The 13,980-nt window shown below is 66.1% G+C and overlaps 1 protein-coding gene across 5 annotated transcripts in view; it reads left to right on the top strand.

Moving 5' to 3' along the window:
• Window positions 1–13,980, top strand: part of TEP1 (telomerase associated protein 1) — a 29,108-nt gene that overhangs the window by 13,650 nt on the left and 1,478 nt on the right. For 2 of the 5 annotated variants that reach the window (XR_003997368.1, XM_030539520.1), the window contains 32 exons: window positions 223–399; window positions 600–720; window positions 1,831–1,955; window positions 2,302–2,418; window positions 2,501–2,618; window positions 2,737–2,949; window positions 3,291–3,478; window positions 4,692–4,845; window positions 4,930–5,109; window positions 5,368–5,460; window positions 5,880–6,289; window positions 6,545–6,684; window positions 6,787–6,875; window positions 7,064–7,178; window positions 7,414–7,630; window positions 8,125–8,242; window positions 8,471–8,595; window positions 8,689–8,788; window positions 8,931–9,086; window positions 9,566–9,778; window positions 10,316–10,469; window positions 10,705–10,917; window positions 11,120–11,280; window positions 11,852–11,968; window positions 12,052–12,159; window positions 12,231–12,357; window positions 12,452–12,516; window positions 12,615–12,747; window positions 12,902–13,041; window positions 13,232–13,353; window positions 13,540–13,686; window positions 13,789–13,909. Coding sequence is in view for 4 of the 5 variants with exons in the window: in XM_030539520.1 (XP_030395380.1) it covers window positions 223–399; window positions 600–720; window positions 1,831–1,955; window positions 2,302–2,418; window positions 2,501–2,618; window positions 2,737–2,949; window positions 3,291–3,478; window positions 4,692–4,845; window positions 4,930–5,109; window positions 5,368–5,460; window positions 5,880–6,289; window positions 6,545–6,684; window positions 6,787–6,875; window positions 7,064–7,178; window positions 7,414–7,630; window positions 8,125–8,242; window positions 8,471–8,595; window positions 8,689–8,788; window positions 8,931–9,086; window positions 9,566–9,778; window positions 10,316–10,469; window positions 10,705–10,917; window positions 11,120–11,280; window positions 11,852–11,968; window positions 12,052–12,159; window positions 12,231–12,357; window positions 12,452–12,516; window positions 12,615–12,747; window positions 12,902–13,041; window positions 13,232–13,353; window positions 13,540–13,686; window positions 13,789–13,909 (4,777 nt within the window). In the remaining variant the exon portion in view is untranslated. The remainder of the gene's footprint in view (window positions 1–222; window positions 400–599; window positions 721–1,830; window positions 1,956–2,301; window positions 2,419–2,500; window positions 2,619–2,736; window positions 2,950–3,290; window positions 3,479–4,691; window positions 4,846–4,929; window positions 5,110–5,367; window positions 5,461–5,879; window positions 6,290–6,544; window positions 6,685–6,786; window positions 6,876–7,063; window positions 7,179–7,413; window positions 7,631–8,124; window positions 8,243–8,470; window positions 8,596–8,688; window positions 8,789–8,930; window positions 9,087–9,565; window positions 9,779–10,315; window positions 10,470–10,704; window positions 10,918–11,119; window positions 11,281–11,851; window positions 11,969–12,051; window positions 12,160–12,230; window positions 12,358–12,451; window positions 12,517–12,614; window positions 12,748–12,901; window positions 13,042–13,231; window positions 13,354–13,539; window positions 13,687–13,788; window positions 13,910–13,980) is intronic. The other 3 variants (XM_030539522.1, XM_030539523.1, XM_030539521.1) reach the window with 3 other exon arrangements.

Genomic DNA, 13,980 nt, shown 5'->3' with positions numbered 1-13,980 from the left:
GGGGGACAGAGGGGCCCATTGGGGGGCAGAGGCCAGTGGTGAGGTGACAGAGGGATCCATCAGGGTGGGCAGAGGCCGGTGGGGTGGGACACAGGGGTCCATCGGGGGAGCAGGGGTCAGTTGTGGGTGACAAGGGTCCATTGGGTGGGCAGAGGCCGGTGAGGGGGCCGGGCCGAGCCGGTTAGGGCTCCCCTGGCCAGGGTCTGATGGGTCCCTCTCCAGGTGGCGTAGCATCTGCTTGTTCATCTCGTCACCGGTGCGGGACATGCAGGGCGAGCGGGACGTGCTGCTCCGGGCCGTGCTGCCCGCCCTGCGTGCCCGCGCCGCCCCCCATCACCTGGCGCTGCAGGAGATCGACCTGCGCTGGGGCATCACTGAGCAGGAGGTGCGGCAGGAGCGGTGGGTGCCCACCCTGCGGGCGGAGGGTTCAGGGGGCGGGGGGAACCGTGCTGCAGGGAGTGGGGCAGGGGGTGCTGTGCTGAGGGGGGAGTCTGGGGGGACCCATGCTGAGTCGGGGAGTTGGGTGGTGCCATGAGGGGGTGGGGGGCTCGGCGAGGGCCCCCACTTGGTGCTGACCCCTGGTCTTTTTCCCCATGCAGGCAGCTGGAACTGTGCCTCTCGGAGGTGGCCCGGAGCCAGCTCTTCGTGGGCATTTTGGGGGAGCGTTACGGCTACGTACCCCGAGAATACTCCCTGCCGGACGCCCCCCAGTACGAGTGGGTGAGCGCTGCCAGCACCCTGTCAGTTGTATCGGGGGGGGGACAAGCAGACAGTGCCCCTCGCACCCAGCTAGTGGCTGATACTGCCCTGCAGCTCCCTTGCCTGCGGGAACCTGGCCGCTGAGCCTTTCTTCGCACTTGGGGGAAGTGGGATTTTGCCTTATTTACTCTAGACGTTTGGGTGTCATGCTACGGCCTCCCTCACCCAGTCTGCCAAGTCGCTCTAGTGGTAGGACGGGGGACCCTGCACAGCTGCTTCCGGTACCTACTGGCATTGGCGTTCTGCCACCCCACCCACGTCCCCGGGTTGAGTCACACCTCTCAGGGCTGGGCAATCTGGGAAGTGGCCTGCAGTAATGATCGTGAGGCATGGCCAGATGATGTGCTGCTCTCATTACGCCAGGGAGGGTTCCAATAGTTGGGGAAATTGGTGCAGCGATGACATCGCTCCCACTAGGACAGTATAAAGCCGCTGGAGGGGTTATTCTGTCAGCCCATGCCAGGCTTCATAGCACGTCGGAGCCTGCCAGAGTGTCCTGTACCCTGGGTAGAGACAGAGCTTGGGTATCTCAGAATAGTGCTGGTGGTGAGGGTGGGATCCCTTCTGGTGATGGGGTGAAGCACAGAAGAGGGTGCAGGCCTGTAAACATGCTGCTTAGTTTCACGCTCCAGAAGTGTTGCATCCAGGGACGGGAGCCTCAGAGGTGGCCAAGGTCAATGGGAACCCCCCAGTTCTGCTGAGGTTGGTGGGTGCAGTGGGATCCAGGCTCACCTCAGCACAAAGCTCTTTGTGGCTGGCACTGGCCTGGGCCTGCTGGTCATGCCCACACAGTGCGGCTCACAGACGCACAGACCCATGGCGGAGACCAAAACCTCCCCAGCCTTCCGGTTGGAAGAAGCCGGGAATCCCACTTCACAATGGCCCAGGTGTGTTTCTTCCCCATGATGCCTGTTAGTCTAACCTTGCCTGAGAGCTGTTCTGCCTGTGGGCTGGCGTGGCTGGCCTTCACTTTGTGGCGCAATTGGTGGGAGCGGTGGGATCCCTCCAGGTAACAGGCTCGATCCCACCACGTGGGGGCTGATGATGGAGTCCGGTGTGCCATTGCTGCAGGTGAAGTCGTACCCTCGGGGCCGCTCCATCACCGAGCTGGAGGTCATGCAGTTCCTCAGCAGCCGGCGCAGCTCTGGTTCTGCTGGCCAGGCGTTCTTCTACCTCCGCGAGCCAGATTTCCTTGGGTAACTCTGCACCCTTTCCCCTCTAGGGGATGCTGGTTCCCCTCCAACCCCATGGCAAGGATTGGCTGGCTTGTGGGGAAGGGGCAGGGAACGAGACATGGGGCCCTTCCCCTCTACGGAACACCGATCCAGCCCCATGATGGGGAGCTGCCTGGCTCAGGGGGATGGGGAACAGGGCCTTTTCCCTCTATGGGGTGCTGATCCAGCCCCATGATGGAGGGCTGGGGAACGGGACATGGGGCCTTTCCTCTGTAGGGGGTGCCGATCCAGCCCAGTGGCTGGGAGCTGGCTGGCGCAGGGGGCGGGAATGGGACATGGGGCCCCTGACCTCTCTGTGGTGGGGCAGGTCCGTGCCAGAAGCCTGGAGGGCAGATTTTGTGGCAGAGTCAGAAGACGCTCAGCACCGGATGGCAGCTCTGAAGGGGCATTTGAGCCAGCACTTGGGGGTGGCGTCTGTCCGCAGGTAATGGGCCGGGAGATTGGTGGGTGTGGTGGGATCTCTGGGCCCCAAGGTGTCTCCCTCATGGCTTTGCTCTCTTCCCCAGATACTCCTGCCAGTGGGGCGGCGTGGCCCAGGGCCGGCCGTATGTCAAGGGGCTGGAGGAGTTTGGGGCCCGGGTGCTGCAGGATCTGTGGGGTGCCCTCCAGCGCCAGTTCCTCCAGGTAATGTGACGCTGTCCCTGGCGGGGAGGGAGTGAGGCCTAGTGGTTACAGCGGAGGGTGCTGGGAGCCCAGACTCCTGGGTTCCATGCTGACGCCTGTCTCTGCCCTCCACCCCCAGGCTGAGTCGGAGCCCCCTGGGAGCGAGGAGGAGGAGGGGCAGGAGCTGCAAGATGCCTTCCAGGACTTCCAGCAGCGCCAGTTCTGTGCCCGGGGCAAGCTGCTGGGCACCGTGGCTGGCCGGGTGCGGGAGGGCCGGCCCCCCCGCCGCGGGCCAGGGGGCGGGCTCTATGTGGTGATGGGCGCGCCTGGCGATGGCAAGACTGTCTTCATGGTGAGGCTGGGGGAGGGGTCTGCGTGAGGCCTGAGGGGAGGGGCTTTGGGGCACCCAATGGGCAATGGGGGGAGGCGTCTGGGGGCAGAAAGGGGTGGGGCTTGGTGATGGATTGTAGGCAGGACCTGCAGGGGGCAGGGTCTGGGTCTGCTGCATAAAGCCTGGTGGGAGGGGCCTGAAGGAGGGGGTGGGACTTGGGGACCAAGAGGGGGTGGGGTCAGGTCTCTTGTATTGGGCCAGGTGGGAGGGGCCTAGAGGAGGAGGTGTCTGGCTGTGCTGGGTTATGGTGAGAGGGGCCTGGAGAGGCCCCGCCCCCAGCCGACTCACTGTCCCTTCCCTAGGCGGCGCTGGCGCGGGAGCTGAGCGCCCATTCCCCGGCCCAGGACACCTCCCCCACCCGCTGCCTGGTCGTCTCCCACTTCACCGGGGCCCGGCCGGACCAGGCCAGCGCCAGGGTGGTGCTGAGACAGTTGTGTGCCCGCCTGAGCCGTCTGTTGGGCCAGACGACCTCGCCCCCCACCAGTTACAGGTCAGGACGCTAGGGTTCCCTCCTGGCCCTGGTTGGGAGTGGGGTCTAGTGGTTAGAGCAAGGGTGGTGGGGGGCTGGAAGCCAGGACTCCTGGGTTCCCTCCTGGCCCTGGGCGGGAGTGGGGTCTAGTGGTTTGTCAAGGTTCCTCCTCCACTCTGAACTTTAGGGTACAGATGTGGGGACCTGCATAAACACCTCTAAGCTTAACTACCAGCTTAGATCTGGTTTTGCTGCCACCATCCAGATTGCTCCGTCTGGAACACCCCCTTTCCTCCCAAAACCTTCCCCTCCCTGGGTAGCCTTGAGAGACTTTTTCACTAAGTTCCTGGTGAAACACTGATCCAACCCCTTGGATCTTAACACAAGGAGAATTTAACCATTCCCCCTCCTTTGCCCCCACCAATTCCTGGTGAGTCCAGATCCAATCCCCTTGGATCTTAAAATAAGGAAAAATCAATCAGGTTCTTAAAAAGAAAGCTTTTAATTAAAGAAAGAAAAGTAAAAATCATCTCTGTAAAATCAGGATGGAAAATACTTTACAGGGTAATCAGATTCATATAGCCCAGAGGAACCCCCTCTAGGCTTAGGTTCAAACTTACAGCAAACAGAGGTAAAATCCTCTCAGCAAAAAGGAACATTTACAAGTTGAGAAAACAAAGTTAAAACTAACATTCCTTGCCTGGCTGTTACTTACAAGTTTGAAATATGAGAGACTTATTCAGAAAGATTTGGAGAACATGGATTGATGTTTGGTCCCTCTTAGTGCCAAGAGTGAACACACCCAAAACAAAGAGCACAAACAGAAACCTTCCCCCTCCCCACCCCCAGATTTGAAAGTATCTTGTCCCCTTATTGGTCCTTTGGGTCAGGTGTCAGCCAGGCTACCTGAGCTTCTTAACCCTTTACAGGTAAAAGGATTTTGGTGTCTCTGGCCAGGAGGGATTTTATAGTATTGTACACAGGAGGGCTGTTCCCTTCCCTTTATAATTATGACACAGTTAGAGCAAGGGATTCTGTGGAGGGGTGGGTGGGCTGGAAGCCAGGACTCCTGGCCCTGGGTGGGAGTGGGGTCTAGTGGTTACTGCAGGGGGTCTGGGACCTAGGACTCCTGGATTCTCCCCCAGGCTCTGGAGGGAAGTGGGGTCTAGGGGTTAAAGCTGGGGGGCTGGGCACCCCTGGATGCCTGGGTCCCATCCCTGATTGCCCATTGCAGGGGGCTGGTGTGCTGTCTGGAGTCCCTCCTGCCCGCGGTGGCCGGGTTGCTCCGGGGAGCCCAGCGCCTTGTTGTGCTGCTCGATGGGGCTGACCAGATCCACGGGGACAGTGGGCAGCCCGTCTCTGACTGGCTCCCAGCGCAGCTGCCCCTGGTAAGTCCAGCTCCCCCACCCCCCACCTGTGGGGATCCCCTCCTTCCCCCCGCCACCTGCTCAGCTCCTCTCTTCTCCCCCCAGCGTGTGAGCCTGGTTCTGAGCATCGGTGAGTGCTCCAGACTCCTGGATTCCCTACAGCGACGGGCGGACACAGTCGTCATCCCCCTGGGGTCTCTGGACCCCTGCGACCGGGCTGGGCTGGTCCGCCGGGGCCTCGCCATGTATGGCAAGAAGCTGGAGGAGACAGCCTTCAACAACCAGGTGGAGAGGTGCCCGGATCCCTGGGTCCTCTGGCAGGGGCGTGGGGTCTAGTGGTTAGAGCGAGGGGGTGGGGACTGGGAGTCAGGACTCCTGGGTTCTATCCCAGCGCTGGGAGGGGAGTGAGGTCTAGTGGTTGGAGCAGGGATGGGTTGTGGGTCGGACTCCTGGGTTCTCTCCTGCTCTGGCTGGGTGGGGCAGGGGCACTGGCTTTTGCCCAGGGGCTCCCTGCCTGCTGTGACCCCGTCTGTCTCTCTCCAGATGCGGCTGGTGCTACTGAAGCGCGGTGCTCGGCAGCCCCTCTACCTGGCACTGCTCACCCAGGATCTGCGAGCCTTCACCATCTATGAAAAGGTGCCTTAGCCCCACAGGGGGACCCAGGCATCTGGGGACCCCAGGGGAGGGGCCAGGACGGAAGGGGACCCAGGCATCTCGGCTGGCGTCACAGATCTGTTTCTGTGAGGGACCCCAAGGGAGAGGCCAGGATGGAAGGGGACCCAGGCATCTGGGCTACCAGCATGGGTTTCTGCCCTCTAGGGACCCCAGGGGTGGGGCCAGGATGGAAGGGGATCCAGGCATCTTGGCCACCAGCGTGGGTTTCTGCCCTCTAGGGACCCCAGGGGTGGGGCCAGGATGAAAGGGGACCCAGGTGTCTGGGCCAGCAATGCAGGGCTCTCCCTGCTAGGGACCCCAGGGGAAGGATGGGGACAGGAGGGGATCCAGGCTGGTGGCGTGGGGCTCTCCGAACCCCTCAGGGTCCTGTGTCCCTCCAGGTCTCGGAGAGGATCCAGATGCTGCCCCCGGTGCTGCCCGCCCTGCTCCAGCACATACTGGGCTGCCTGGAGCAGGAGCACGGAGCTGAGCCAGTGGCCATAGCCGTCGCCGCCCTCTGGGCCAGCAAAGACGGTAAGAGACAGCTCGAGGTGCTGGGGGTTGTTAATTGGCATTGCTACCAGCCGCCGCGCCCCAGAGCTGGCTGCATCTCAGCACCAGGCGAATTGTCCCTGACCCTCGCTCCTCTGTCCTCCGCAGGCCTGCTGGAGCGTGATCTCCTCGCCGTGCTCACCATGTGGAGGGAGCTGGGCGGGGCGCCCATCACCTGGGAGGGAGGCATGGCTGCTGGGGGCCAGGCGGCGGCCATCCCAAAGGCCCCCATCTATTCCCTGATGAGGAGCCTGAGGTGGTGAGTGGGGGCCAGGGCGCCTGGGTTCTCTCCTGGCCGGGGGAGGGGATTGGGGTTTAGTGGTAAGAGAGGGAGGGCTGGGAGCCCGGACTCCTGGGTTCTCTCCTGTTCTGGGAGGGGAGTGGGGGTTGGGATCCCGGATGCCTGGGTCCTCTCGGGCTCTGGCAGGCCCCCAGGACCTGGCTCCGAGCTCTGTCGCCATCTGTTGCTGGCCGGAAGCCAGTGTTCTCTGTCCCCCGTCTGTCCCCTCCCCAGGCTGGCGGGGGTGTGTGGGGCCCCCTCGGAGGCCCCCGGTTCGCGGCTCCACCTCTGCGGTGCCCCCCTGCGGACGGCGGTGGAACGGCGCTACCTGAAGGAACCGGGCCTGGAGCGAGCAGCTCATGCTCTGATAGCAGGTCAGGAGGTCACCCCGTGGGGTAGTGTCTGGGCTGGGCCTGTGACCCCCCCGGGTGGGGGCTGCTGAGTATTGTGAGTGACAGTCTCCCCCTCACCTCCAGCTCATCTCTGGAAACTCTGTGACCCGGATGTGTCCCGGAGCTTCCAGGGCAGCGAGGCTGGGCCTTTGGCGGCTCTGCCCTACCACCTGGTGGGTACAGGGCACTGGGGGTGGTGATGGATGGCTTAGCGGGGGTGGGCTTGGTAGGAGGGCAGGATTGGGCAGGTGGGGTGAGGTGGGGAACTTGGGAGTGGGGGGGCAGAGGCTGGGCAGGAGCGGGGCTGGGCATAGGGTGGGGCTCAGCGGGGGCGGGCTGGGTGACCCCGCTGTCCCGGCAGGTCTGCGCTGGACGCCCCGACCTCCTGGGCTCCCTCCTGACGGACCTACGCTTCGTGGCTGCCCACGTCCGCCTGGGGCTGCTGCCCGTGCTGGGCCAGGCCTATGCCCTGCACGGTGAGTGGGGTGGCCTGGGGTGGGGGGCACCTCTGGGGGCTGCCAGTCAGGAGTCAGCCCTGTGCAGATGGGGGGCTGTCCGCAGGGGCATGGGGAGGTGCCTTGGTGTAATGGGGGGCGGGGAGGGCTGCCGTGGGAGGAATGGGAGGTGGAGGGAGCTACCAGAGGCTGAAATGGGGGGGCTGGGGGCTGCTGGGGGCTGTTGTGCCCCTGACACAGGCGTCTCTCCCCACAGCGGGCAGCGCCAAACCCCGGGGCGAGGTGGGCGCATTCCGGGCGATGGTGCAGGCGGGCGCGGTGCTGCTCTCCGAGAACCCGTCGCTCCTGGCCCAGCTGGCAGCCAATGCGCCCGACGGCTCCTCGCTGGGCACCCAGGCCCAGGCCCTGGCCCCCCCAGGGGGGCGTCTGCTGCTCTGGCGCAACAAGGTCCAGGATACCCCCCACCCTGACAGGTAATGGGGCCACCGTAGAGGGGAGGCCCTGCCCCTCCTCCCGGGTGCCCACCTGCCCCTCACCATGACCCGCTCCCCCAGGCGCCCACCTGCTCCTCACCACAGGTCCTGGCGCCTGCCCTCTAGGGCTGTCACTCAGCCAGGCCCCAGCCCTGTTCCCGGCTGAGTTGGTCCACAGCCTGGGGCGCCTGTTCTGGGTTGGGGGACCCTCCTGTAACCTGGTGGGGGAATGGGGTGTGCGGGTCCCATGGACTAGGGGGGGCTGCAGGGCTGGAGAGCCTGGCTGTGGGGGGCTGCATATCTCTGTCCTGAAGGAGGGGAGGGGCTGGGTCCCTGTGGGACTGGGGGCTCCATTGGGGGAGAGGAGGAGTTCCTGGGGGGCACGGTGTCCTGGGTGGGGTGCTGCCTGTCTCCGAGCTCTGAGGGTGGGCAGCACTGGGTGCCTGTCTGCTCCTGGGTGTCGTTCCCCCCTGACCTCCTCCCCCCACCCGCAGCATCGCCCTGGCCCTGCCCACGTCCCCCACCTGTGTGGCCGTCTCCCCCTGCGGGCGCCAGGCTGCCGTGGGCAGCACGGACGGGACCCTGCTCCTGCTGGACATGCAGAGTGGCCAGGTACCGGGGGGAGGGCAGGGCAGATTCAGGGGATCTCTTGCCATGGGATGACATTGTGGGGCTGGTTGGTTTCAGGTCAGGGGCAGAGGGAGGCGGGGGGCAGGATGGGGAGGCAGGGGAGCCAGGGGGCTGGGGGCAAGCTAGGGGCAGGAGGAGCTGGGGGGCAGGGGAAGCCGGAGGCCGGCAGGGGGCTCTGCAGTCTCACCCCCCACCCGACCTTGCCCCCAGGAGCTGAAGACCCTGCTGAGTGGCGGTGCTGGGATCTCGGCCTGCGTCTTCCTGGCTGACGGGACCCTCTGCCTGGGCACCTCCGCTGGGGGACTGGAGACCTGGGGCCTGCGTGAGGGCAGCAGGTACTGCTGGGGGGGCTGCCGCTCTAAAGGGTAGTGGCGGGGCTGGTTTTAGAGCAACGGTGGGGACACCATAGGAATCTCTCTCTCTTCCAGGCTCCTGGCTACTAATGCTCACCAGGGCCGGGTCACAGGCTGCTGCATCAGCCCTGATCGCAGACAGCTGGCCAGCGTCTCCCTGGACGGGCACTTCAAGGTACCGGCTACGGTCACTGCCCGCCCCGCCCCTCCGGCTTTAATCACTAGCCCGCACTTCCCTCCCCTCCCCCAGCCAGGAGAGAATCCAGATGTCGGGGCGCCTGGCCCCTGTTCTGACCCACTGTTCCCTTCTCTCCCAGCTGTGGGACTCTGCCCAGGGGCACCAGACCTGGGAGCTGGATCTCTCCTGCCCCTTGAACTGTGCTGCCTTCCACCCTGACGGGCAGCTAGTGGCCACCGGGGGCTGGGACGGCGCCGTGACCATCCTGGGCCTGCAGAACCGGAGCGTGAGCTCGGTATGGGGCAGGGAGGGGCAGGGCTGGGCTAGGAGGGTCTGCGGGTCGGGAGTGAGGGGCACCGGCAGGGCTGGGCTAGGAGGGGCTGCGGGTCGGGAGTGAGGGGCACTGGCAGGGCTGGGCTAGGAGGAGCTGCGGGTCGGGAGTGAGGGGCACCGGCAGGGCTGGGCTAGCAGGGGCTGTGGGTCAGGAGTGAGGGGCACCAGCAAGGCTGGGCTGGCAGAGGCTCCAGGTCAGGAGTGAGGGGCACCGGCAGGGCTGGGCTAGGAGGGGCTGTGGGTTGGGAGTGAGGGGCACCGGCAGGGCTGGGCCGGCAGGGGCTGTGGGTCGGGAGTGAGGGGCATCGGCAGGGCTGGGCTGGCAGGGGCTGTGGGTCAGGAGTGAGGGGCACCGGCGGGGCTGGGCTGGCAGGGGCTGCGGGTCAGGAGTGAAGGGCACCGGTGGGGCGGGCTGGGCTGTGACTCTGACTCCCCTTGCAGGTTCTCTCAGGCCATGATGCCTCCGTCCGCGCCGTGTCCTTCTCCCCTGCAGGCACCGTGCTGGCGTCCGGCTGCCTGGCCGGAACGGTGCATCTTTGGTCCTGGCGGGAGGCTGTGAGCCTGGCCACGTTCCCAGCACACCAGGGCTTCGTCTCTGAGGTCAAGTTTCTCTCCGGGGGCCACGTCCTCCTCACGGCGGGCGAGGACTCGAAGGTGCTGGGGGTCAGGAGTGAGGGGCACTGGCAGGGTTGGAGGGTAGGGTTGGGCTAGAGGGGGCTGCGAGTCGGGAGTGAGGAGCACCAGCAGAGTCAGCGGGGTGGGAGGCAGTGCTGGGCTAGAAGGGGCTGTGAGTCAGGAGTGAGGGGCACCGGCGGAGGTGGAGGGGGGAAGGGCTGGGGCAGCAGGACCTGCAGGTCGGGAGTGAGGGGCACCGGCAGGGAGGGGGGCAGGGCTGGGCCTGCAGGGGCTGTGGGTCGGGAGTGAGGGGCACCGGTGCGGGGGTGGCTAGCAGGGGCTGCCGGCAGGAATGAGGGGCACCGGTAGGGAGGGGGGCAGGGCTGGGCCTGCAGGGGCTGAGGGTCGGGAGTGAGGGGCACCGGTGGGGGGGTGGCTAGCAGGGGCTGCCGGCAGGAATGGGGGCACCGACGGAGGTGCGGGGGGCAGGGCTGGGGCAGCAGGAGCTGCAGGTCAGGAGTGAGGGGCAGCGGCAGGGATGGGGCGCACAGCACTAACCCCTGATCTGTGGCCCAGGTTCAGCTCTGGCCAGGGCACCTAGGCCATGCCCAGGGCGCTCTGGGCTCAGGGCCACTTTCTCCAGCCCTCTGCGTGGCCCCCAACCCCGCTGGCACCCTGCTCGCTGTGGGGCACCATTCAGATGATGTTTGGGTCTACGGCACTCCCTGGGGTAAGCGCCCAGATGCCTGGGTTCTGTCCCAGCTTGTGGGGGAAATGAGGTCTAGTGGGCGGGGGGTTGGCGGTGCTGGAAGCCAGGACTCCTCCGTTCTGGGGAGCCAGGTCTTGGGTTCTGTGGTTGGGTGAGGGCTGGGAGCTAGAACTCCTGGGGTGGGGGTGGGTGCTGGAGCCAGGACTCCTGGGTTCCTTGTGGCATTGGCCCCCCTCATTCTCTCCTCTCCCTGCAGGCTTGGCCGGGCGGCGCTGCCTGGCAGGGGGGGTGGCGGTGCCCAGTCTGGCTTGGCTCGGGGATGCTGTGCTGGCCGGAGGCAGCGGGGACGGCACCCTGCGCGGCTGGGCGCTGACGAGCAGCTCGGCCTGCCCCCTGTGGGAGCTGAGGGGGCACAAAGGGGCTGTGCTGGGCCTAGCCGCCTCGCCCCAGCTGCTGGCATCTGCCTCAGGTAAGGCTGGGGGCAGGGGGCGCGCTTGCAGGATGTGGGGAGGGGCTGGGGATAGGGTGTTTCCAGATCCGTGAGCGGGAGATTTGGGGGTCATTGGCGGGGCAGGCAGTGCCAAAGGACTATGGGGTGGGGGCAGGACGGGGTGGGCGGGGGCATGGCATTGACTTTGGGCCCATAGTTTGAGCCTTCCTCCCATCCCCAGAGGATTTCACCATCTGCCTGTGGCTGGCCAAGATGCTGAGACGGGCCCTCCCGGACCCTCCCCCAGCCCCCCTGGCCATCCTGTGGGGCCACACGGCTGCTGTCACCTGCTGCGCCTTCAGCGCCAACGGCCGGCACCTTGCCACGGGAGGCAGGGACAAGGTGAGGGGCGGCCGTGCTGTGAGATGGGCACTAGGGGGCGGTGTGGGGCAGGCGTGGGGCGGCAGTGTGGTGTGTTGGGCACTAGAGGGCAGTGTGGGGCAGCCATGCTGTGAGATGGGCACTAGGGGGCGGTGTGGGGCAGCAGTGTGGTTTGTTGGGCACTAGGGGGCAGTGTGGAGGAGGCGTGGGGCAGCCGTGCTGTGAGATGGGCACTAGGGGGCAGTGTGGGGTGGCAGTGTGGTGTGTTGGGTACTAGGGGTGGTGTGGGGCAGCAGTGCGGTGTGATGGGAACTAGGCGGCGGCGTGGGGCAGGCGTGGGGCTGCTGTGCTGTGAGATGGGCACTAGGGGGCAGGGCGGGGTGGCAGTGCGGTGTGATGGGCACTAGGGGGCAGGGTGGAGGAGGCGTGGGGCAGCCATGCTGTGAGATGGGCACTAGGGGGCAGGGTGGGGCAGCAGTGCGGTGTGTTGGGCACTAGGCAGCGGCGTGGGGCAGGCGTGGGGCTGCTGTGCTGTGAGATAGGCACTGGGAGGTGGGGGGAGCAGACGTGCTGTATCCCTGTGTCCCCGCAGACCCTGCTGTGCTGGGACGTGGGGGGCCCCGCGCCGGGAGCCCCCCCACTCTGGCGCTCACTCCCCTTCTGCCACCGCGACTGGCTCACTGGCTGCGTCTGGGTCGGGCCCCTGCTGGTGAGTGGGGGGTAGTTGGGAGGGAGGCGGGAGGGCGCGGCTCCCTCTGCTCCTCCCTGACTTGTCCCCTCTCTGCCCCCCAGCTGTCCTGCTCCAGCGATGGCACCGTGCGGCTCTGGGACCCGGCAACCGGCCAGCAGCTCCGTGAGTTCCTGCCCCACTGCGGCCCTGTCAGTGCTGTCCTGGCCACGGTATGGAGCTAGGGGATGGGAGGGGGCACCCTGGGCACAGGCACCGTCCCTCACCACCTCTCTCGGTGCAGGCTGGGCACGTGCTGGCGCTGGGCCGCGACGGGACGCTGGCAGCGTGGGACATGCTGGGCATGGAGCTGACCCGCTTCCCGGCGCACCCTGGGCTGGTGAACCAGGGCGCCAGCTTCATGGGAGCAGGTGAGCAGGCGCTGCCCCCCCAGTGTGGGTCTGACCCCCAGTGCCCTCAGCTCTCACCCTGTGCCCATCTCTCCGTGTTGCTCTATTCCTGCAGACGGCGATTTCGTGGTGGCCACCGCCGGCTGCGACGGGCGGGTGCAGCTCTGGAGCCCCCTCGAGGTGAGATGGGACTTGGGTGCTGTTCCCCCCACATGGGGACCCTGCCCCAGGGCATTAGCTGCTCCTCCCCCTCACTAACTTCTTTCTCCTCCCTGCAGTTCGGCCGCCCGCGGGCATTGGTGGGGCACAGTGCCCCAGTGTGTGGCGCTGCCGTGAGCCCAGCTGCCAACCGCATCCTGACGGTGTCGGGAGATGGTGCTGTGCGTGGGTGGGCAGCACCCTGGCAAACAGGTAAGAGACTCCTTCACCAGATACCTTCCCTCCCGAAGCCAGGAGAGAACCCAGGAGTCCTGGCTCCCAGTGCCCCCCTGCTCTCACCCATCAGACCCAACGCCCCTCCCAGAGCCAGGGAGAGAACCCAGGAATCCTGTCTCTCTCCTGACAGGATGTGCTGAGGGGCCCGGCTGGCACCGTGGGGCCGTCTCTGCCCTGGCCTGGTCTCCCGACGGGACGCTGGCAGTGTCAGGCGGGGAGTGTGGGGAGCTGATTGTGTGGGGGGATGCCAAGGCCCTGGCCGCAGTGCAGGTAGGTTGAATGGGGGGGGGGTTGGGAAGAGGGGGCTGCCCCCCGAAGCTGGGGGATGTGATGGGAGACTGGGTGGGGGGCAAGGCAGATGGAGTGGGCGGGATGGGGGGCAGGAGGGAGGTTGTCAGGGTGGCTGGGGGAAGGTGCGGGGGGCCTCAGTCCAAGCCCCGCTGACTCCCCTCCTACACAGGCCGGCTCGCGCAGTGTGTGTGCTCTTGGCTTCACCTCCTCCTGCAGCCTCCTGGTGGCACTGGCGGCCGGGAGCATCTGGCTGTGGGGCCTGCATAGCGACCCCAATACCGGGGCCCTCAGGTAAGGTTGGGGGGGGCTTGGGGGAGCGGGGCTGAGCTGGACGTCTGGGACCCTTCCTGGCCCCATCTCTCCCTGGGGAGCCAGGGTGGGGAGGGGAGTGCCATGCCCTACTGACCCAGGACGCCGGGGTCCCGTTTCCCGTACCAGTCTGGCCTGGGCCCCACACTGACTGCGTCTCTCTCTCAGCCTGGAGCGTGAGTGCCCCCTGGGGGAGGTGGCAGCTCCTGTTACCTGCATGGGGCCAGCCGGGGCCCCCGACTCTCTGGTCCTGGGGCTGGCGAACGGGGAGGTGCTGCTGTTCCGAGCCCACTGGACAGCGCTGAAGCCCCTCTGGTGAGTGGGGAGTTGGGGGGGGGCTGCAGCTCCTGTGGTGAGTGGGGGATTTGGGAGGGCAGCCCATGTTCCTGGATCTGACCCTCATCTCTGCCCCTGTAGCTTAGTCAGCCCGGACACCTGGGCTCCAGAACCCCCCGAGTACCTGTTTGACGTGGCTGTGACCCCAGATGGGCGGCTTCTTCTGTGGAAGGGGGTGAGAGAACCCACCCTGTACGAACTGGTGAGTGACTGGGCAGAGAACCCAGGAATCCGGGCACCCAGCCCTGTCCCTGCCCCCCAAACGTGCCAGGC

The sequence above is a fragment of the Gopherus evgoodei genome, chromosome 21, assembly GCF_007399415.2.
Source record: "Gopherus evgoodei ecotype Sinaloan lineage chromosome 21, rGopEvg1_v1.p, whole genome shotgun sequence".
NCBI lineage: Eukaryota > Metazoa > Chordata > Testudines > Testudinidae > Gopherus > Gopherus evgoodei.
Note: the sequence above shows the minus strand (reverse complement) of the source record. Positions and strands in the feature narration are given on the sequence as shown.